The sequence below is a fragment of the Hemitrygon akajei genome, chromosome 18, assembly GCF_048418815.1.
Source record: "Hemitrygon akajei chromosome 18, sHemAka1.3, whole genome shotgun sequence".
NCBI lineage: Eukaryota > Metazoa > Chordata > Chondrichthyes > Myliobatiformes > Dasyatidae > Hemitrygon > Hemitrygon akajei.
The window spans coordinates 71,986,040-72,008,999 of NC_133141.1; the positions used below are offsets into that span (position 1 = coordinate 71,986,040).

The window sequence follows — 22,960 nt, forward strand, 5'->3', positions numbered from 1 at the left end:
GTACTTCCTAAGAAGGTTGGCGTCATTCAATGTCTGTAGTGAGATGCTGAAGATGTTCTATAGGTCAGTTGCGGAGAGCGCCCTCTTCTTTGTGGTGGCGTGTTGGGGAGGAAGCATTAAGAAGAGGGACGCCTCACGTCTTAATAAGCTGGTAAGGAAGGCGGGCTCTGTCGTGGGCAAAGTACTGGAGAGTTTAACATCGGTAGCTGAGCGAAAGGGCGCTGAGTAGGCTACAGTCAATTATGGATAACTCTGAACATCCTCTACATAGCACCATCCAGAGACAGAGAAGCAGTTTCAGCTACAGGTTACTATCGATGCAATGCTCCTCAGACAGGATGAAGAGGTCAATACTCCCCAATGCCATTAGGCTTTACAATTCTACCGCCAGGACTTAAGAACTTTTTAAAAGCTATTATTAATGCTTTTTGAGATAGTGATTTAGATGCATATCATATTTTTTTTACTGAGTTAAGTATTGTATGTAATTAGTTTTGCTACAACAAGTGTATGGGACATTGGAAAAAAAGTTGAATTTCCCCATGGGGATGAATAAAGTATCTATCTATCTATCTATCCTTTGTCACATAGAGAGTCTACTCCATATCTACCAGCTACGACACCCCAGTGATTTGGTTCGCGTGACAACAGTGGAGTGGGCCACATGACAGGCAACAATGCTATTATTAAACACCAGCACCCAGGGCATGCCCTTTTCTCACTGTTACCATCAGGGAGGAGGTACAGGAGCCTGAAGACACACACTCGACGATTCAGGAACAGCTTCTTCCCCTCTGCCATCAGGGAGGAGGTAAAGGAGCCTGAAGACACACACTCGACGATTCAGGAACAGCTTCTTCCCCTCTGCCATCCAATTCTTAAACAGACATTGAACCCTTGGTCACTACCTCACTTTTTTTTAATATATAGTATTTCCATTTTTTGCATGATTTTTAATGAATAAGATTTTATTAATTATTACTATTATTATTTTTATTTTCTTCTACATGATGTATTGCATTGAACTGCTGCTGCTAAGTTAACAAATTTCACGTCACATGCCGGTGATAATAAACCTGGTTCTGATTAAGAAAAGTCATAGAAAACTCCTCAGCCCATTGTCTAGGAAAGCGGGAACAGAACAGGCATTGAACTGCCTTACTCTTGTAACTAACATTTTTTATGGTGAGTTAAGTTTATTTTGATCAATTAGAAACAAACATCTGGCTCCCATCGTCCACCGGCCAGCAGCTGCACATGGCCACAGCAGAGGGAGCTGTGTCCCCAGCCAAAGCAGGGGACAGGCTGACTGCAGGCTACCCCACTTTATCCCCAGCCTACAGTCGACATTTACCACCATCACTGTGTGCCCTGTCTTTGCTCTTAGTAAATCTTTCTACAGTCGTGGTTTGCCATCGCCTTCTTCTGGACAGTGTCTTTACAAGACAGGTGACCCCAGCCATTATCAATACTCTTCAGAGATTGTCTGCCTGGTGTGTACTGTGCTGTATTTTTTTTTATGTTTTAAAACAACAGATTTCAGGATGTATGATATTAAACGTGATTCTGATTGTGTTTATTTTTTGTGCTACATCTAATCCGGAGTAACAATTATTTCATTCTCCTTTACACTCGCGCAGTGAACAATCTTGAATGTTGTATCTAAAATTTTACTCACCCAGTACCTCTGAAGATCCAGCCTGGGCCCAACAACATTATGGATGCAGTTACAAAGCTAAATTTCGTGAGGGCTTTGATCAGATTTGGTCTGTGCGCACCAAAGACGGTAAGTCTGTGGAATGTGCTCCCGACAGACTGCGGTGGAGGTGGTATACTTAAGGCAGAGGTTGCTAGTTTCAGGATATGGCCAGAAGGCAGGTGTTGGGGTTGATAGCCATGCCCAGCTGGAAGCCCAATAAGAGTTTATTCGTCATACACGGAGGGAAAACACTAGACCCTTTCCCCCCCAAGATTTGTCCCTTTTAACAAACTCATGTTTTTCACGGTATGCGGTGATCCGTCCCCACCTACTGGCAGAAAGCGGCATAGCAATCAAACGGTTTATCACTTTCCTCATTGGCTGAGTATTAGGATATTACTCAAGTGATGTAATTGTTTTAATGATGTAGCTTATTAGCTAGCCTATCCCTCGCTAAGGAATTTCTTTATCTGTAAAAGTGGATTATTCAGAGGCATCATCGTGGCATCTTCCTTATTCCCCTTTCTAAACACCCCAGCCTGTTATTTAGCTTGCGTAATATTTGTATGTACTTCAAGATTAACTTTAATCTTTCGATTAAGCCGGTTCATCATTTCTGATCTCTGGAAGGATCCTAAGGGTCAGAAAAGAAAGGAAGAACTGACGTCACTGACCACATAAGGAGATCTTGAGTATTTATTGCAACCCTGCGTTTATATACTTGCACATATGACAATGAACTTCGACTTTGAAAAATAAAGCACCCAACATCATGTTTTAATGGCGTATCTGACAAATCTTCATGTCCAATTTACAACAGCCGAGAAAGTAATCTGCTTGCACCAAGTGCAAGTCAGATTCCTTGAATAAGCACACTTTAAATCCACCATTCAACCATGTTTCCACCATTATCAAAATCCCCAAGGGATGAGCACACCGTGTTCTGATTCGTATAAATCTCTTAGGTACACACTGAGTTCTTCCTCAACCATTCAACAAAGTGCCAGCAGAAACGATCGTGGACGCGACCCCAAGCTGTTCAGATGAGATGCAAGTTATCAATCCAGTGCTGCTCTGGACGCCAGCGGAGGAGGCTCAAGAGCAAATCACTGATGCGGCAACTCACCCAGACCAGGAGAGGAAATGGCCAGGGATCCCCAGCGGCAGAGGTACCCAATTATGAAATGTATGAAATCAGGGCTTGCTTCACCAGCAAAGGGTACAGACATTGTGCTGTTCATGGCAAGCTGGACTGCAGTTCTGTTGGAAATGTGCTGTTATATATGTATGTGCAAAGGCAGAATATATGGTTTGGATAAAAAGGAAATGTATGATATTCAGTTAATCTGGATTAGTAGCATAGCAGAGCACAAGAACAGGCCCTTGGGCCCGCAATGTTATGCCAAACCAATTGGAGTCCAAATGCCCACTACACTGATGCCTCCTGCCTAGGCAATCTCCGCACCCTTCCGCTCCCCGCACAGATCTTGGCCAGACACCGGGTCGAGAGCACAGTGGGGTGCACAGGGCTCAGGCACCCTGGAACTCTCTGTATGGCTTCAGTCGGCCTGTCCCGCACAGAGCCCTGAGGTCAATTATCATCGATCTGGCATTCCGCAGGGAGGCAGGAGTCTGCAGGAGTTCTCCAAGGTGCTCGGGACAGCCTAGCAGCCGACTTCCTTATAAAACTGCACAACAGTGTACCTACCTAAGGCAAGTGGTGCAGTTCTAAAGGGCAGGTGTGTGGGAGTCACACCAAATTGTGATTTGATTTAGTTCCTTATTGCTTATTGCTCTTTATAGTTTTTTTTTTGATATTTAGAAACTTTTCAGTTGTGTTTTTGAAAGCATCTTTGCTTTACAGAGCAACACACACTCACACACACACTCACAGACACACTCTCACACACACACACACAGACACACTCTCACACACACACACACACACTCTCTCTCACACACTCTCACTCACACACACACACACTCTCACTCACACACACACACACTCTCTCTCACACACACACACTCTCTCTCACACACACTCTCTCACACACACACACACTCACACACACTCTCACACACACACAGACACACACACACACACACACACACACACACACACACACACACACACACACACACACACACACACACACACACACACACACACACACACACACTCACAAATTGCTGGAGGAACTCAGCAGGTCATGCAGCATCTATGGAAATAAATAGTCGAAGTTTCGGGCCAGACTGAGAAGGACGTGGGGGAAGAGGCCAGAATAAGCTGGAAGACGATAGGACAAGCCTGGGGGCCAATGGAAGCCGGGAGGTGACTGGGGGAAAAGGCAAAAGGCTGGAGAAGAAGGAATCTGAGAGGAGAGGAGAATGGACCGCGGGAGAAAGGCAAAGAGGAGGGTCAGCCACACTGTGTGGAGGTGATAGGCAGGTGAGGAGAAGAGGTAAGAAGCCAAGAGTAGGGAGTTGAAGAAGAGGGAAGGGTGGAGGGAATGCCGGAAGTCTAAGAGTTGGAGGACAGCAGAAATCACGGAGCTGGAGCTAACCTCCCGAGGACTTGCGATCTCCACCGGCTGCCCATACCACCATCCACCACCTGTTCCCGTCGTTACCCTGATCAGGGGTGGGGGATGGGGGAGGGCTACGCGGGTAAACCACATACACCTTGCCAGAGGGTGACCTGCAGGCTAGCGGAGGGAAGGAGCACCTTACACCTCCTTTGGTGGAGACCTATCTCCACCGCTACCGCCCATGTCAATCTCATCTCTCCTAGTCCATCACAGGTGAAGCCCTCCCCACCACCACCCAGGCAGTCTACAAGGGGCAGCGTCCATCATCGGGGACCCCCACCACCCAGGCCGTGCTCTCTTCTCGCTGCTGTCATTGGGAGGGAGGTACAGGAGCCTCAGCTCCCACACTACCAGGTTCAGGAACAGTTATTACCCCCCCCAACCATCACTTCGCCCACCTCAACCCTAAACTAATTCCACAACCTACAGAGGCTAACTTGCAAGAACTCTACAACTCTTTTCACTCACTTTCTATTTGCAAAATTCATCTTTTTGCTCCTTGGTTGTTTTCCAATCTTTATTGAATCCCACTTCATTTCCTAATTTCCCCGCGAATGCGAGGGAGCGGATTTGAAGGTGGGTGTCGGCCAACACCTACGTAGCTTGACAACAAACTGACTCTGCGAGCGGCAGAGGGCCAACGCTTGCCCAGCCCTTTGACAGTGCAATATTCCCCGCGGGCAAAAGGCTACATTTTATTGCCCAGGCAGAATGAAACACACACACACACACACACACACACACACACACACACAATTAAAATTAATAGCGGAAATGTTAGTCAGTCCGTAAAGCAGAACTCGTGTGCCCTGCCCCTCAGCTGGCCGCTGCGAAGTGAGATTGGACGTGGCTTGCATACTGGGTCTGCTGGTCCTCTGGGAAATGCTTCTGACAAATGGGACAATCGTGACCGAAGTGCGTGGAGATGTGCTGCTCCATCAACGATTCGTCCATGGCCGGGTCGAACGGGAAGAGGCAGACGGGGCACTTCTGGCTGCAAACACATTGCGCATTCGTTACAATCGTGGCACGGCACAGCAGAGGACCTTCGGCCCACCGAGATCAACCTAACCCCCTTCTTCCCACATAGCCCCCATAAACACAAAGGGGTTCTGCAGACGCTGGGAAGCCCACACGTAAAATGCAGGAGGAACTCGGCAAGCCAGGCAGCGTCTGGGGAAAGGAATAAAGAGCTGACTTTTCTGGTTGAGACCCTTCCCATTGGATGGCCGACAGGTGGCAAGGATAACCTCACCTCTGCCCCCCACCCCCCCCAGGGTTGTGTCCTCAGTCCCCTCCTCTCTGTGCTGCCACATACAGCTCCAATCTGCTGACCAAATTCACAGATGATCGGCAGCCGTATTTCCAGCGGTGATGAGATAACAGAGGAGAGGTTGACCCTCCCCCCCCCCCCCCCCCCCCTCGATGCCAAGATAACAACCTCTCCCTCATTGTCCCAAAAACAAAAGACCAGATGGCGGATTACAGGAGGAACGGAGATAGGCTCGCTCCAATTAACATCAATGGGTCTGCAGTTGACAGGGTGCATAGTTTCAAGCTCCTCGGTATTCACATCACCGGAGATCTCACCTGGACCGTACACACCAGGCTGGGTGGCAAAAAACAAAGCACAATAGGGTCTTTTTCCCCCTCAGGCGACTGAAGGGGTTCGACAGGGGCCCCCCAAATCCTCCAGACTTTCTACAGGGGCCCCATTGAGAGCATCCTGACTGGCTGTATCACCGCCTGGTACGGGAACTGTACCAACCTGGTTCACTGGGCACTGCAGAGAGTGGCACGGACAGCCCAGCGCATCTGTGGACGTGAACTTCCCTCCACTGAGGACATTTACAGCAGCAGGGGCAGGAAGAAGGCCTGGGAGATCATCGGGGACACCGTCACCCCCCCCACCCCCCCCAACCATACACTGTTTCAGCTGCTTCCATCTGGCAAACGGTACCCGCAGCATTAAAGCCAGGACCAACGGGCTACGGGACAGCTTCTTTCTACAAGCCATTAGACATAAATTCACATGTCTGTACACTGCGACAGAGTCGAAACGCAAAGATTTTTACTCCCTCACGTTGTGGGGTGGGTGGAGGATTCAAATCAGGGTCCTACTGAAGCAGGAGTTCCCAACAGTTCCCAACCTGGGATTCCCTATTAATCGTAGGGGTCCATGGCATAAATAAAGGTTGGGGACCACACCCCCCCACCATCAGCTGGAGGGTCTCAGCCAGAAACGTTGCCTCGTTATTCCAAATCCATTGGTGCAGCCAGACCTGCCGCGTTCCATTTATCTAGCGGACGGTGCCGAGCCAGGCCGCGAGAGGAGGGGCATGGGGGAGAGCAAACCCACCCCCCGACAGCCAAGCGTTACAGACTTCATCCCTGGGAGGGGGCACGCCCGGTGACTCTGGCAAGCTGCTGTCGGCGGCCTGCGTCCCAGTCGGTGGGCTGAAGACAATATCTACCTACGAGACCCATAAATGTCACCGATGCATCTGCGCCTACACCACCCCAGAGTCGCAAACACGAGGAAATCTGCAGATGCTGGAAATTCAAACAACACACAGAAAATGCTGGTGGAAACACAGCAGGCCAGGCAGCATCTATAGGGAGAAGCACTGTCGACGTTTCGGGCCGAGAACCTTCGTCAGGACTAACCAAAAGGAAAGATAGTAAGAGATTTGAAAGTAGCAGGGGGAGGGGGAAATGTGAAATGATAGGAGAAGACCGGAGGGGGTGGGATGAAGCTAAGAGCTGGAAAGGTGATTGGCGAAAGTGATACAGAGCTGGAGAAGGGAAAGGATCATGGGATGGGAAGCCTCGGGAGAAAGAAAGGGGGAGGGGGGAAGCACCAGTGGGAGATGGAGTACAGGCAAACAACTAAATATGTCAGGGATGGGGTAAGAAGGGGAGGAGGGGCATTAACGGAAGTTAGAGAAGTCAATGTTCATGCCATCAGGTTGGAGGCTACCCAGCCGGTATATATCTCCAGCTCTGTATCACTTTTGCCAATCACTTTCCCCCCACTACTTTCAAATCTTTTACTATCTTTCCTTTCAGTTAGTCCTGACAAATGGTCTCGGCCCGAAACGTCGACAGCGCTTCTCCCTGTAGATGCTGCCTGGCCTGCTGCGTTTCCACCGGCATTTTGTGTGTGTTGTAAGTGTAATGCCCTGGCACACATCTGCCCTGTTGTGCTGGAGGAATTTCAGTTAGCAGCTCTGCAGTGGCAATATGGTCTGCTTTCAGCCTGTCTGGGTTATCGCTGAAGATAAGGGACGATGTGGAGTGTGTGCCATCCAATTGGCGGGAGGCTTTTCTCGGTGAGGGACAACCAGGTTGGGCTTGGGCTTTTGTTCGAGAGGAGATGGGAGTGGGAAGACGCAGGGGAGCGGACGATCCGGCGGGGAGACCCGTCAGTTCGAGACGGATTGCGAGCGAGGTTCGGAAGGCGGTGCGGGTGTTCACGCGGACCGAGGGCCCGGCGCGCGAGTGACGGAGGAGTTCATGATGAGCGCCGACTTGTGCACATGTGACTGTCTGATTAGAACGGGCCATTTTCTTTTTGTCATTCTTTACTAACCTGTTACTTAAGATTCATAAATGTAATTCCTTTAATTGTGGCACTCATTTGCAACAGGGTAGAGAATTCCACAGCACCCACACCAACAGGGGGTTTCGTGGGCGGGCTCGCGCCTCAATCTCACACGTTTGGGGGGGGGGGGGGCCGCAGATTGTCTTCCCGAGACTTACGCGGCCGAGGATACCAGTGTTTCATAAGGAACACTCACGGATATGCACGAAGCACAATAATATTCTGAATGTGCAGAGCACCGCAGGGCTAGATTTAAGTTCGGAGAATTCTAGAGCGTGAATTTATTCCATTTGACAAGCAGAGAACTGTTTCAGTAACGAGCTCGTACCTGGTAACGGGCAGCTCCCCTTCAAAGTCCTGGAAATTCTCCTGTGCAGGGATACAACAGTAAGACCAATAGGATCAGATTCGTTTTGACCATCGGCTCTCCACGCACAAACTGCCCCTGACTGCCCCTGCGTGTAAAGAGGGTTCAGACCAGCGGGATCAGTGTCAACAGGAGGGTGAGGGAGAGAGGGAGGGATGGGGGGAGAGAGATATAGAGAGATAGATAGAGATAGACAGAAAGAATTAGATAGAGAGAGTGACAGAGTTAGAGAGAGATAGAGAGAGAGCGCCAGAAAGAGAGATAGAGAGAGAGAGAAAGAGAGATAGAGAGACAGAGAGACCACAACCACAAATGTTTAACTAAAATTTAAAAGCTTATTAGACCAAATGTTTGCAAGCTTAAAAGCCCCAGGGTAAATCCTGTGGTTGCAATTACAGAGATGTTCGTGCCTTAAAGAATTCCTGCATCTGATCCTTCACCTTAGAATGAGTGGGCTGTTAGCAGAGTGGGACCGTGGAGAATCAGCAGGGAAATGAAGCCGGAACCACGATTCTCAACTTCATTAGACCCTTCCCAGGGCAAGGACAGACCAGTTGAGTCCTGACAACATAGCTCAGTCATGTGTGTGCCAAATGCCTGAGTGCGGTAATGTACCCAAGGACTACCCCACCCCAACTTGAACCCCAGAGTCCGTCGCCCACTTCAGCACTGTTGTTGGAGATAATTAATTCTTTTCAGATTCCTCAGACAGTTTTTATATGGTAACTGGCCAAGAAACTCCCTCCCAATTTAAGCTGCTGAATCTCAAACCGGACTTGCATGCGAACTATAAAGTGAGAAATTGACCACAAGACACAGGCACGGAAATTAGGCCATTCAGCCCATCAAGTCTGTTCTGACATTCCACCATGGATGGTTAATTATCCCTCACAACCCCATTCTCCAGACTTCTGACCCCCCCCCCCCCACCCCCCCCACATAACCTCTGGCGCCCTGACTAATCAGGAGCCTCAAAAAGGCAGCGTCCACCATTAACGACCCTCACCACCCAGGACATGCCCTCTTCTCATTGCTAGCGTCAGGGAGGAGGTACAGGAGCCTGAAGACACACACTCAACGATTCAGGAACAGCTTCTTCCCCTCTGCCATCAGGGAGGAGGTACAGGAGCCTGAAGACACACACTCAACGATTCAGGAACAGCTTCTTCCCCTCTGCCATCAGGGAGGAGGTACAGGAGCCTGAAGACACACACTCAACGATTCAGGGACAGCTTCTTCCCCTCTGCCATCAGGGAGGAGGTACAGGAGCCTGAAGGCACACACTCAGCGATTCAGGAACAGCTTCTTCCCCTCTGCCATCAGGGAGGAGGTACAGGAGCCTGAAGACACACACTCAACGATTCAGGGACAGCTTCTTCCCCTCTGCCATCAGGGAGGAGGTACAGGAGCCTGAAGGCACACACTCAGCGATTCAGGAACAGCTTCTTCCCCTCTGCCATCAGGGAGGAGGTACAGGAGCCTGAAGGCACACACTCAACAATTCAGGAACAGCTTCTTCCCCTCTGCCATCAGGGAGGAGGTACAGGAGCCTGAAGACACACACTCAACGATTCAGGAACAGCTTCTTCCCCTCTGCCATCAGGGAGGAGGTACAGGAGCCTGAAGGCACACACTCAGTGATTCAGGAACAGCTTCTTCCCCTCTGCCATCAGGGAGGAGGTACAGGAGCCTGAAGACACACACTCAACGGTTCAGGAACAGCTTCTTCCCTTCTGCCATCAGGGAGGAGGTACAGGAGCCTGAAGACACACACTCAACGATTCAGGAACAGCTTCTTCCCCTCTGCCATCAGGGAGGAGGTACAGGAGCCTGAAGACACACACTCAGCGATTCAGGAACAGCCCCTCCCTCTTTTTTTAGTTTTTTAATGTACTGCAACGTGCATAACAACAAATTTCCCCACATATTTCAGTGATACTAAACCTGATTCTGAACCTATCAACCTCCGCTTTAAATATACCCAATGACCACTCTCTGGCTAAAGAGATTTCTCCTCATCGCCCTTCGAAAGGGACGTCCTTGTATTCTGAGACTGTGCCCGCTCATCTTTTACTTCCCCGCCCCGGCCCCGGCCCCCCCACAAATCCTTTCTACACAGGTTTTTCAAAATTTGGTAGCTTCAATGAGATTTCTGAAACTGCAGAGCATACAGGCCCCAGGGCCAGCAAACAATCCGCATACGTGACCCCTTTCGTAACGGGGTTCATTCTTGTAAACCTCCTCTGGACCCTCTCCAACGCCAGCAGCCCCCTTCTTCGACAGGGGGCCCAGAACCGCTCGCACTGCTCCAAATACGGCCTGTCCAATGCCTTATAGAACGCCAGCAATACACCCTTGCTCTCGTATCCTGGTCCTCACCCGCAGCAAGCAAGGAATTGAGATGAGGCGGAATTTCTTCAGCCAGAATCTGTGGAATTCATTGCCACAGACGGGATGTGGAGGCCAAGTCATTGGGTATATTTAAAGCGGAGGTTGATAGGTTCCTGAGTAACTAGGGCATCAGAGGTTACGGGGAGAAGGCAGAAGAATGGGATTGAGAGGGATAATAAATCAGCCATGATGGAAAGGTGGAGCAGACTCGATGGGCTGAATGGCCTAATTCTGCTCCTATGGTCTTACAAAGCGTCAGCATTACATCCTCAGACCATAAGATGCAGGAGCAAAATTCGGCCATTTGGCCCATTGACTCTGCTCTGCTATTCTATCATGGCTGATCCCTCTCAGCCCCGGTCTCCTGCCTTCTCCCTGTAACCCTTCATGCCCTGATTAATCAAGACTCTATCAGCCCGTTTTCAATATACCCAGAGACTTGGCCTCCGCAGCTGGTCCACGGCAATGAATTCCACAGATTCACCACCCTCTGGCTGAAGAAATTCCTCCTCATCTCTGTTCTAAAAGGACGTCCCTCTATTCAGAGGCTGTGCTCTCTGGTCCTGGTCCTAGACTCTTCCACCATAGGAAAGATCCTCTCCACATCCACTCTATCTGTGTCCTCTGGTCCTAGACTCTTCCACCATAGGAAACATCCTCTCCACATCCACTCTATCTGTGTCCCCGGGTCCTAGACTCCCCCCACTATAGGAAACATCCTCTCCACATCCACTCTATCTGTGTCCTCTGGTCCTAGACTCCCCCCACTATAGGAAACATCCTCTCCACATCCACTCTATCTGTGTCCTCTCTATCTGTGTCCTCTGGTCCTAGACTGCCCCCACTGTAGGAAACATCCTCTCCACATCCACTCTATCTGTGTCCTCTGGTCCTAGACTCCCCCACTGTCGGAAACATCCTCTCCACATCCACTCCATCTGTGTCCTCTGGTCCTAGACTCCCCCACTATAGGAAACATCCTCTCCACATCCACTCCATCTGTGTCCTCTGGTCCTAGACTCCCACACTATAGGAAACATCCTCTCCACATCCACTCTATCTGTGTCCTCTGATCCTAGACTCCCCCCACTATAGGAAACATCCTCTCCACATCCACTCTATCTGTGTCCTCTGATCCTAGACTCCCCCACTATAGGAAACATCCTCTCCACATCCACTCTATCTGTGTCCTCTGATCCTAGACTCCCCCACTATAGGAAACATCCTCTCCACATCCACTCTATCTGTGTCCTCTGGTCCTAGACTCCCCCACTATAGGAAACATCCTCTCCACATCCACTCTATCTGTGTCCTCTGGTCCTAGACTCCCCCACTATAGGAAACATCCTCTCCACATCCACTCTATCTGTGTCCTCTGATCCTAGACTCCCCCCACTATAGGAAACATCCTCTTCACGTTCATTCTACTGAGGCCGCTCAGTATTCATTGGGTTTCAGTGATAGGTGCTGAAGAGAGATTTTAGGAAGCTAGGCAGAAAGCTGAAGAGCAGGACCTCCAGGGTAGCAATCTCTGGATCGCTGCCTGTGCCCCACGCCAGGGAGGACAAGAGTAGGATGATTTGGCAGATGAACGTTTGGCTGAGGAACTGGTGCAGGATTTCGGAATTATGGATCATTGGGATCTCTTCTGGGGAAGGCATGAGCTGTAACAAAAAGGGCGGGCTACACTTGGAACCGGGGGTGGTCGAACACCCTTGCGGGCAGGTTTGCTAGGGCTGTCGGGAAGGGTTTAAACCAGTTTTGCAGGAGGATGGGGAACTGAGTGATAGGGCTGAGGGTGGGGCAGTTGGTATACAGGCAGAGGCAGTGTGCAGTGAGACTGTCAGGGAGGACAGGCGGATGACGGGGCAGAACTACAGTTGGTGGAACGGAACGTTGCCATGTAAGAGGCGGACAAAATCGCAAAGGGTGATGGATGCAGCACTGAGCGTGTTGTGTTTGAAAGCAGAGTACGGTAGATGAAACTGCAGGACGGCTGGCAGGTATGATGTTGTGGGCATCGCTGAGTCGCGGCTGAAAGCAGATGGCAGCCGGGAGCTTAACACCCAAGGGCACACATTGTACCAAAAGGACGGGCACGTAGGCAGCGGGGGGTAATGTGGCTCTTTTGCTCAGTAGATGGAATCAAATCATTAGAAAGCGATGACGTAGGACTGGAAGATGCAGAACCCTTGTGCGTAGAGTTAAGAAACTGCAGGGGTTAAGGGAACCTGATGGGAGTTATACACAGGCCCCCAAACCGTACCAAAGGTGTGTGTGGTCTACAAATTACAATGGGAGATGGAGAGCGCATGTCAAAAGGACAACGTTACGATATGCAGATAGGTTGGAAATACTCGGCTGGTACTGGAACCCAAGAGGGGGAAGTTTCTAGATTGCCTACAAGATGGCTTCTCAGAGCAGCTGGTGGTTGAGCCCACGAAAGGATCAGCTATTCTGCAATGGGGGTGGTGCGATGAAGTGGAATTGATTAGAAAGCTTAAGGTAAAGGAACACTTAGGAGAGAGCGATCATAACATGATAGAATTCACCCCTCAGGATCTGAAAAGGCGAAGCCGAAGTCCGATGCATCAGTATTACAGTGGAGTAAAGGGAATTACAGAGGCGTGAGAGAGGAGCAGGCTGGAATTGATCGGAAAAGAACACTGGCAGGGACGACGGCAGAGCAGCAACGGCTGGAGTGTCTGGAAGCAATTCAGAAGGTTCCGGAAGAAGCATTTCAAAGACAAGGTGACTGAACCGCGGCAAACAAGTCAAAGCCAACGCGCAAGATGGGAAACAGAGGGCAGAAAATCGAGCAAGAATTAGTAGGAAGTGACAGAGGATTGGGAAGCATTTAAAAACCAACAGAAGGCAACTAAAAAAGTCAATGGAGGAAAAGATGGAATACGATGGTAAGCTAGCCAGTAATATTAAAAAGGATATCAATGCTTTCTTCACATAGATGAAGTGTAAAAGAGAGGAGAGTGGATATCGGACTGCTGGAGAGGTAGTATTGGGAGACAAGGAAATGACGAACTTAATAGTCTGCCCATCGGAGTGGGCAGCGGGGTGAGAGGCTGCAGAGCGGTAGGGCTTTGGGTCGACAGGCTTAGGCGGTAACGGGACGAGGCGAGGTAGGTATGTTAATTGCGGAAAGGAGGTAGTATATGTGTGAGGCCAGTTTTCTGTGCTCGCTGTCAGATGTGGAGTCTCCCAGCCTCCCGGATGGCCATATTTGCACCCGGTGTGTCGAGCTGCAGCTCCTGAGGGACCGAGTTAGGGAATTGGAGATGCAGCTCGATGACCTTCACCTGGTCAGGCAGAGCGAGGAGGTGATAGGGAGGAGTTATAGGCAGGTAGTCACACTGGGGCCACGGGAGACAGATAAGTGTGTCACAGTCAGGAGAGGGAAGGGCAGGAGTCAGGTACTCGAGAGTACCCCTGTGGCTGTACCCCTTGACAAGAAGTACTCCTGTTTGAGTACTGTTGGGGAGGGACAGCCTACCTGGGGGAAGCGGCAGTGGCCGTGCCTCTGGCACAGAGTCTGGCCCTGTGGCTCAGAGGGGTAGGGAAAGGAAGAGGAAGAAAGTAGTGATAGGGAACTCGATAGTTGGGGGGGGGTGTCAAGACAGGCAATTCTGTAGACGCAGGAAAGAAACTCAGATGGTAGTTTGCCTCCCTGGTGCCAGGGTCTGGGATGTTTCGGATCGCATCCACGATATCCTGCAGTGGGATGGAGAACAGCCAGCGGTCGTGATACATATTGGTACCAATGACATGGGTAGGAAAAGGGAAGCGGTCCTGAAAACAGACTACAGGGAGTTAGGAAGGAAGTTGAGAAGCAGGACCGTAAAGGTAGTAATCTCAGGATTATTGCCTGTGCCACACGACAGTGAGAATAGGAAAAGGATGAGGTGGACGATAAATGCGTGGCTGAGGGATTGGAGCAGGGGACAGGGATTCAGATTTCCGGCTCACTGGGACCTCTTTTGGGGCAGGTGTGACCTGTACGGGTTTCACTTGAATCCCAGGAGGACCAATATCCTGGCGGGGAGGTTTGCTAAGGCTACTGGGGAGAGTTTAAACTAGAATTGTTGGGGGGGTTGGAACCGAACTGAAGAGACCGGGGAAGAGGAGGTTAGCTCACAAACAGAGAAAGCTTGTAGACAGTGCGAGAGGGAGGATAGGCAGGTGATAGAGAAGGGATGCGCTCAGACTGAAGGCTGAGATGTGTCTATTTTAATGCAAGGAGTGTTGTGAACAAAGCGGATGAACTTAAAGTGTGGATCAGTACTTGGAGCTATGATGCGGTGGCCATTACAGAGACTTGGATGGCTCAGGGACAGGATTGGTTACTTCAAGTGCCGGGTTTTAGATGTTTCAGAAAGGACAGGGAGGGAGGCAAAAGAGGTGGGGCATGGCACTGTTGATCAGAGATAGTGTCACGGCTGCAGAAAAGGAGGAAGCCATGGAGGGATTGTCTACGGAGTCTCTCTGGGTGAAGGTTAGGAACAGGAAGGGGTCAATAACTTTACTGGGTGTTTTTTTATAGGCTGCCCAATAGTAACAGGGATATCGAGGAGCAGATAGGGAAGCAGATCCTGGAAAGGTGTAATAATAACAGAGTTGTCATGATGGGAGATTTTAATTTCCCAAATATTGATTGGCTATCTCCCTAGAGCAAGGTGTTTAGATGGGGTGGAGTTTGTTAGGTGTGTTCAGGAAGGTTTCTTGACACAGTATGTAGATAAGCCTACAAGAGGAGAGGCTGTATTTGATTTGGTATTGAGAAATGAACCTGGTCAGGTGTCAGATCTCTCAGTGGGAGAGCATTTTGGAGATAGTGATCATAATTCTATCTCCTTTACAATAGCATTGGAGAGAGATAGGAACAGACAAGTTAGAAAAGCATTTAATTGGAGTACAGGGAATTATGAGGCTATCAGGCAGGAAACTGGAAGCTTAAATTGGAAACAGGGAAAAGTACGGAAGAAATGTGCAAATATTCAGGGGATATTTGTGTGGAGTTCTGTACAGGTACGTTCCAATGAGACAGGGAAGTTATGGTAGGGTATAGGAACCATGGTGTACCAAGGTTGTAATAAATCTAGTCAAGAAGAAAAGAAAAGCTTACAAAAGGTTCAGAGAGCTAGGTAATGTTAGAGATCTAGAAAATTATAAGGCTAATAGGAAGGAGCTTAAAAAGGAAATTAGGAGAGCCAGAAGGGGCCATGAGAAGGCCTTGGCGGGCAGAATTAAGGAAAACCCCAAGGCATTCTACGAGTATGTGAAGAGCAAGAGGATAAGAAGTGAAAGAATAGGACCTATCAAGTATGACAGTGGGAAAGTGTGTATGGAACAGGAGGAAATAGCAGAGGTACTTAATGAATACTTTATTTCAGTATTCACCATGGAAAAGGGTCTTGGTGATTGTAGTGATGACCTGCAGCAGACTGAAAAGCTTGAACATGTAGATATTAAGGAAGAGGATGTGCTGGAGCTTTTGGAAAACATGAAGTTGGATAAGTCACCGGAACTGGACGAAATGCACCCCAGGCTACTGTGGGAGGTGAGGGAGAAGATTGCTGAGCCTCTGGCGATGATCTTTGCACCATCAATGGGGATGGGAGTTCCCGAGGATTGGAGGGTTGCAGATGTTGTTCCTTTATTCAAGAAAGGGAGTAGAGATAGCCCAGGAAGTTATAGACCAGTGAGTCTTATCTCAGTGGTTGGTAAGTTGATGGAGAAGATCCTGAGAGGCAGGATTTATGAACATTTGGAGAGGTATAATATGATTAGGAGTAGTCAGCATGGCTTTGTCAAAGGCAGATCATGCCTTACGAGCCTGATTGAATTTGTTGAGGATGTGACTAAACACATTGATGAAAGAAGAGCAGTAGATGTAGTGTATATGGATTTCAGCAAGGCATTTGATAAGGTACCCCATGCAAGGCTTATTGAGAAAGTAAGGAGGCATGGGATCCAAGGGGACATTGCTTTGTGGATCCAGAACTGGCTTGTCCACAGAAGGCAAAGAGTGGTTGTAGACGGGTCATATTCTTCATGGAGGTCGGTCACCAGTGGAGTGCCTCAGGGATCTGTTCTGGGACCCTTACTCTTTGTGATTTTTATAAATGACCTGGATGAGGAAGTAGAGGGATGCTGATGACACAAAGGTTGGAAGTGCTGTGGATAGTGTAGAGGGCTGTCAGAGGTTACAGCGGGACATTGATAGGATGCAAAACTGGGTTGAGAAGTGGCAGATAGAGTTCAACCCAGTTAAGTTTGAAGTGGTTCATTTTGGTGGGTCAAATATGATGACAAAATATAGTATTAATGGTAAGCCTCTTGGCAGCATGGAGGATCAGAGGGATCTTGGGGTCCGAGTCCATAGGACGCTCAAAGCTGCTGCACAGGTTGACTCTGTGGTTAAGAAGGCATACGGTGTATTGGCCTTCATTAATCATGGAATTGAATTTAGGAGCCGAGAGGTAATGTTGCAGCTATATAGGACCCTGGTCAGACCCCACTTGGAGTACTGTGCTCAGTTCTGGTCGCCTCACTATAGGAAGGATGTGGAAGCCATAGAAAGGGTGCAGAGGAGATTTACAAGGATGTTGCCTGGATTTGGGAGCATGCCTTATGAGAATAGATTGAGTGAACTCAGCCTTTTCTCCTTGGAGCGACAGAGGATGAGAGATGACCTGATAGAGGTGTACAAGATGATGAGAGGCATTGATCGTGTGGACAGTTAGAGGTTTTTTCCCCAGGGCTGAAATAGTTGCCACAAGAGGACTCAGGTTTAAGGTGCTGGGGAGATGGTACAGAGGAGATGTCAGGGGTAAGTTTTTTACTGAGAGAGTGGTGAGTGCGTGGAATGGGCTGCCGGCAGCGGTGGTGGAGGCGGATACGATAGGGTCTTTTAAGAGACTTCTAGACAGGTTCATGGAGCTTAGCAAAATAGGGGGCTATAGGTAAGCCTAGTAATTTCTAAGGTAGGGACATGTTCAGCACAACTTTGTGGGCCGAAGGGCCTGTATTGTGCTGTAGGCTTTCTACGTTTCTATGTTAATAAGTATTGTGTGTCATTCTTCATTTTGGAAGACACTAGCAATAGGCTAGAAGTTCAAGAGTGTCAGGGGGCAGAGGTGAGTGAAGATGCCATTACTAGGGAGAAGGAGCTTGGGAAAATGAAAAGTCTGAAGGTAGATAAAAAAGCACCTGGACCAGATGGCGTACACCCCAGGGCTCTGAAAGAGGTGGCTGAAGAGTTTGTGGAGGCACAAGTAATGATCTTTCGAGAATCAATAGATTCTGGAATGGTTCTGGAAGACTGGAAACTTGCTAATGTCACTCTGTTGTTGAAGAAGGGAGGGATGCAGAAGGAAGGAAATTATAGGCCAGTTAGTGTGACCCCATGGTATTTCTCTCTTATGGTATTAGTCCCCTCGAAATGGATGCTAACATTGCAAATGGGCTGGAATCTGTATGACCGTAAGTGAGCTTCCAGCAGGGGAATCGTAGCTTCAGACAGCTGTTCCTAGCCAATCACCACAGGGACAAGAAGCTTCCCCAGAGAAGGAAGTAAATGCAAAAATCGGTTTAAACGTAAGATTTACCATGTCATTCAGGTCTTGCTGAAGATCAACATATTGATCCGCTGCTGGTTCCGTGGCACCTGCCGAACGAAAGCGAAAAGGATCAGTCAAGGGCAACTACGGAAACGACAAAAGTAACACGCACAAAATGCCGGAGGAACTCACCAGGTCAGGCAGCATCTATGGAGAGGAATGAACATGCGACGTTTTGGGCCGAGACCCTTCATCAGGCCGAAAAAAATGGCCTGCATGCAGTAAGCCACTGGGAACTCTTGAGGTTCAACGTAAATTTATGACCAAAATATGTACATGTCACTGTATTTGAAATTACCTTGGGGTTAACTTTCTTGCCGACGGTAGAACAATATAATGGTCAATGAAAAACTACACACAAGCAAAAGACTGACAAACAACTGCTGTGCAAAAGACATACTGTACAATACAGAAATTAATAATAAATAAGTTAAATTTAGTACTGAACATGGTGATATATCTCTTCCAAAGGAGGTGTGAGGGGCTCCTTCCCCCCGCTAGCCTGCGGGTCACCCTTGGGCAAGGTGTAGCACCTGCTTAGCCCCCGATCAGGGTCACTGAAGCCACGGGAGCAGGTGGTGGATGGTCGTATGAGCAGCCGGTACAGATCACGTCCTGCTTATGCGACAACTGACACTTTTGAATACTCCTGGGGGTATCTTATGGATTTTGGGCTGCTGGTCATGAAAATCACCGTGAAACCTCCCTATCACGCACTATTTTATTTTTGGAAATCGCCTGTATTTGTTACCTCAGTTCCTAATTCAAGTCGGAATAATCGACACCAAGATAGTGGACACGCCCTACACTGAACGAGTAGGGCACGGTTGAAGATCTTTCTTGGCCAAAGGATACGGAGGATCTTTCGCAGGCTCACGGTATGGGACGAAGACAGCTTGGCAAGGTCGCCCTCTCTCTCTCACACGCGCCAGAACTCTGACCCGTTGAAGAGCGTGGACAGGTCACAGCTTCGCCTTGGTGTGGGCGCCCCACCTGGTTACGCTGCCCATTGACCTGAAGCGACCAGTTAACCTGCCAACCCTCATGTCCTCAGGGTGCAGGAGAGCACCCGTGGGAACCCAGGTGGAGAACGTGCAGACTCTTCACAGACTGTACTGGATCGATTGCGAGATATGCACGCAGTGGATCGATCATGGGGCGAGTGGGATCGGGCCAGGGAGGCCTGATCGCTTTTGTTTCACCCGGGGCTTTCGGCCCCACGCGTTTCAATCTCTAGCGGGCCTGGTTCATCGCTCCTGCACTGTGAGTGTGGCTAAGATGACACAGTGAAAATATTTAGTCCTATTTAATGTTGTCGTCCTTGCTCCGCGCATATGCAACAGCACCCAAGGTCAATATCGAACCCAGGCCTCTGGAGCGTTTCTTTGGGGTTAGCACCATGTGGAGGCTTCCAGTCATTAGGAATTAAAGTGTAAAATCCTCACAGTGGCCCTGCCAGGGATTCCTGCACAAATCCTGTTTCGGGCTAAGGTATTCAAGATTGGAGCCCCAGTTAAATATATTAGAGGAAAGATGTCCGCCCCAGCATCCAGGACATCTTCAGGGAGCAATGCTTCAAAAAGATGGCATCTGACGTTAAGGGCCCCCGTCACCCAGGACGTGCCCTCTTTCTCATTGCTACCATCAGGGAGGAGGTACAGGAGCCTGAAGGCACACGCTCAACGATTCAGGAACAGCTTCTTCCCCTCTGCCATCAGGGAGGGGGTACAGGAGCCTGAAGACACCCACTCAACGATTCAGGAACAGCTTCTTCCCCTCTGCCATCAGGGAGGAGGTACAGGAGCCTGAAGGCACACACTCAACGATTCAGGAACAGCTTCTTCCCCTCTGCCATCAGGGAGGAGGTACAGGAGCCTGAAGACACACACTCAACGATTCAGGAACAGCTTCTTCCCCTCTGCCATCAGGGAGGAGGTACAGGAGCCTGAAGACACACACTCAACGATTCAGGAACAGCTTCTTCCGCTCTGCCATCAGGGAGGAGATACAGGAGCCTGAAGACACACGCTCAATGATTCAGGAACAGCTTCTTCCCCTCTGCCATCAGGGAGGAGGTACAGGAGCCTGAAGACACACACTCAACGATTCAGAAACAGCTTCTTCACGTCTGCCATCAGGGAGGAGGTACAGGAGCCTGAAGACACACACTCAATGATTCAGGAACAGCTTCTTCCCCTCTGTCATCAGGGAGGAGGTACAGGAGCCTGAAGAGACACACTCAACGATTCAGGAACAGCTTCTTCCCCTCTGCCATCGGGGAGGAGGTACAGGAGCCTGAAGACACACACACAACGATTCAGGAACAGCTTCTTCCCCTCTGCCGTCCGATTTCTGAATGGACACTGACCCCATGAATGCTAAGGCACTACTTTTTGCATTATTTTAACTTTATATATAGGTCTTTTTTTACTGTAATTTACAGGTTTTATTATTATGTATTGCAATGAACGCATAGCAACAAATTTCATGACTACACTGGTGATATTAAACTGATTCTCATACTAATACTTGAAATAAACTCTGACCTGCTGAGTTCCTCCAACATTCTGTGTGCACTGTTTTCAATTCTGATCTCTGTGCTGGAAACCAAACCTCTTCATTAAAAAGGCACAGATTAAGAATACAGAAAAAGGAATATGAGGAAGGGCTGAATGAGAACGACAAAGAGCGAGCGGGGAGCAGACAGAAGGCAGTCTGTTACCAGATTACTGACTTATTGCCGTGTTGGTCTCTCAGCTTCTTCCCCTACGCCATCAGATTTCTCAATGGTCAATGAATGTGCCGTGTGGTATGACATGATTGTTCTTGGCAAATTTTATCTACAGAAGTGGTTTGCCATTGCCTTCTTCTGGGGCAGTGTCTTTACAAGACGGGTGACCCCCAGCCATTATCAATACTCTTCAGAGATTGTCTGCCTGGCGTCAGTGGTCACATAACCAGGACTTGTGATCTGAACCGGCTGCTCGTACGACCATCCACCACCTGCTCCCACGGTTTCACGTGACCCCGATCGGGGGCTAAGCAGGTGCTACACCTCGCCCAAGGGTGACCTGCAGGCTAGTGGAGGGAAGGAGCGCCTCACCCCTCCTCTGGTACAGACGTGTCTCCACCCCGTCACACTACATTTCAAAATTATTTATAATGCAGAATAGGCCCTTCTGGCCCTTCGAGCTGCAAAGATTAAATCCCCCGATTTAACCCTAGCTTAATCATGGGACAATTTAGAATGACCAATTGACTTACCAACCGGTAAGTCCTCGAACTGTGGGAGGAAACCCACGCGGTCACAGGGAGAACGTACAAACTCCTTACGGACTTGAACGCGGGTCGCTGGTACTGTAGAGTGTTGTGCTGACCACTGTGCTACCGTACCAGCGGCATAGTGGTTAATGCAAGTACAGACAGCATTTGTCAGCATATGCAGTCTGGAGATACATTGTATTTAATTAATTAAATTTAATTTCGATATATATTCCTTATTGCTATTACCGTTATGTGTTGGAACACCCTGCCGCTGCAAAACGAGTTTGAAACGTTTGCCAGTGATGTTAAACCTGATACTGACTCGGAAGTCGTTTAGGATTCGGGAATGTAGGGGGAGTGATGTGAAAGCCGGTTATTGGGTAGTTACATTTCTACATCCCATTGCTCAATCAGTCTTTGAGTTCGTATCAGCTTGGAGGATTGGATCTGAAGCCTCCGTCGGTCAGGGTTGACCGTGGATGCTGCGTCCCAGCTGTCTGGATACACCAGCCTGAGCAGTACGATACGGAGAGCGAGCTGATGCCCGTGTAGCGGGCTCCCCCTCTCCACGCAGCTGACGAACCCAAAGGAACGGCGGAGAGCGACACGGCCTGCCACCAGCGGCGTCGCAGGGGTGGAGCTCAACGTGGGACTGCCACGGGGACTCCAGCTCCAGACTTTCCCCATGGGGTTTCACCCGGAGCCTTCCCTGTCAGTGGGGGCTTGTGACTGAAGTTTTCCCTCTCCGAGGCGAGCTGCCAACTGCGGCTGACGAGCACCATCTGCCCGAAGTGACTAGTTGTAAGGGGCCAGTAACCCGCCTTTGCCCCTTCTCCTATCGGGAGAAACGGTCCCCCCAGGCTTAGTGGCTAAGGCCAGGAGCTGGACTTGGCTGTCAGAGGCTATTTGAGACACACGTCTTTGGAAGCATTTAATAGGTAGTGGGAGCTTAACCCAAATACCTCCTCTGGCCACGACGACCTTAACGATCCGAGGATTGGATCAAGCAGCCACAGGAACAGGCCGTCTGGTCCACAAGGTCTATGCTGAACACCACGCCAAATTAGTTATTACTGATACAATATCCTTCGATGAAGTGGGTCTCAGGTAGAACGAGGGAGATAGGCAAGGCAGAAATATACGGTGGTACCGAGAAAAAGTCTGTTCAATGACTGAACTGGGTTACGTGGACCGCGAGACAGTGAAAAGCTGTGACCCGTGGGCCACCCGGACACACCACGCCATACATCGCGGTCGAGGAGACACGAAACAGAATGCAGCATTATGCAGCTGCAGTCACAGAGACAGTGCACGGGACTAGGCAGAGTAATAGTTCGGCATGGATTAGACAGGCCAAAGGGCCTGTTTCTGAGCTGTAGTGTTGTTTGACTAATAGTTCAGCATTGATTCGAT

The 22,960-nt window shown here is 49.4% G+C and overlaps 1 protein-coding gene across 2 annotated transcripts in view; it reads right to left on the reverse strand.

The window, feature by feature from the left end:
- Positions 1-2,377: 2,377 nt before the first annotated feature.
- Positions 2,378-22,960, reverse strand: part of LOC140741517 (uncharacterized) — a 131,477-nt gene continuing 110,894 nt past the window's right edge. For both annotated transcript variants that reach the window (XM_073071807.1, XM_073071808.1), the window contains 3 exons: positions 18,272-18,330; positions 8,220-8,260; positions 2,378-5,281 (listed from right to left, as the gene is read on the reverse strand). In XM_073071807.1, the coding sequence (XP_072927908.1) occupies positions 5,104-5,281; positions 8,220-8,260; positions 18,272-18,330 (278 nt within the window). In that variant the 3' untranslated portion in view covers positions 2,378-5,103. The remainder of the gene's footprint in view (positions 5,282-8,219; positions 8,261-18,271; positions 18,331-22,960) is intronic.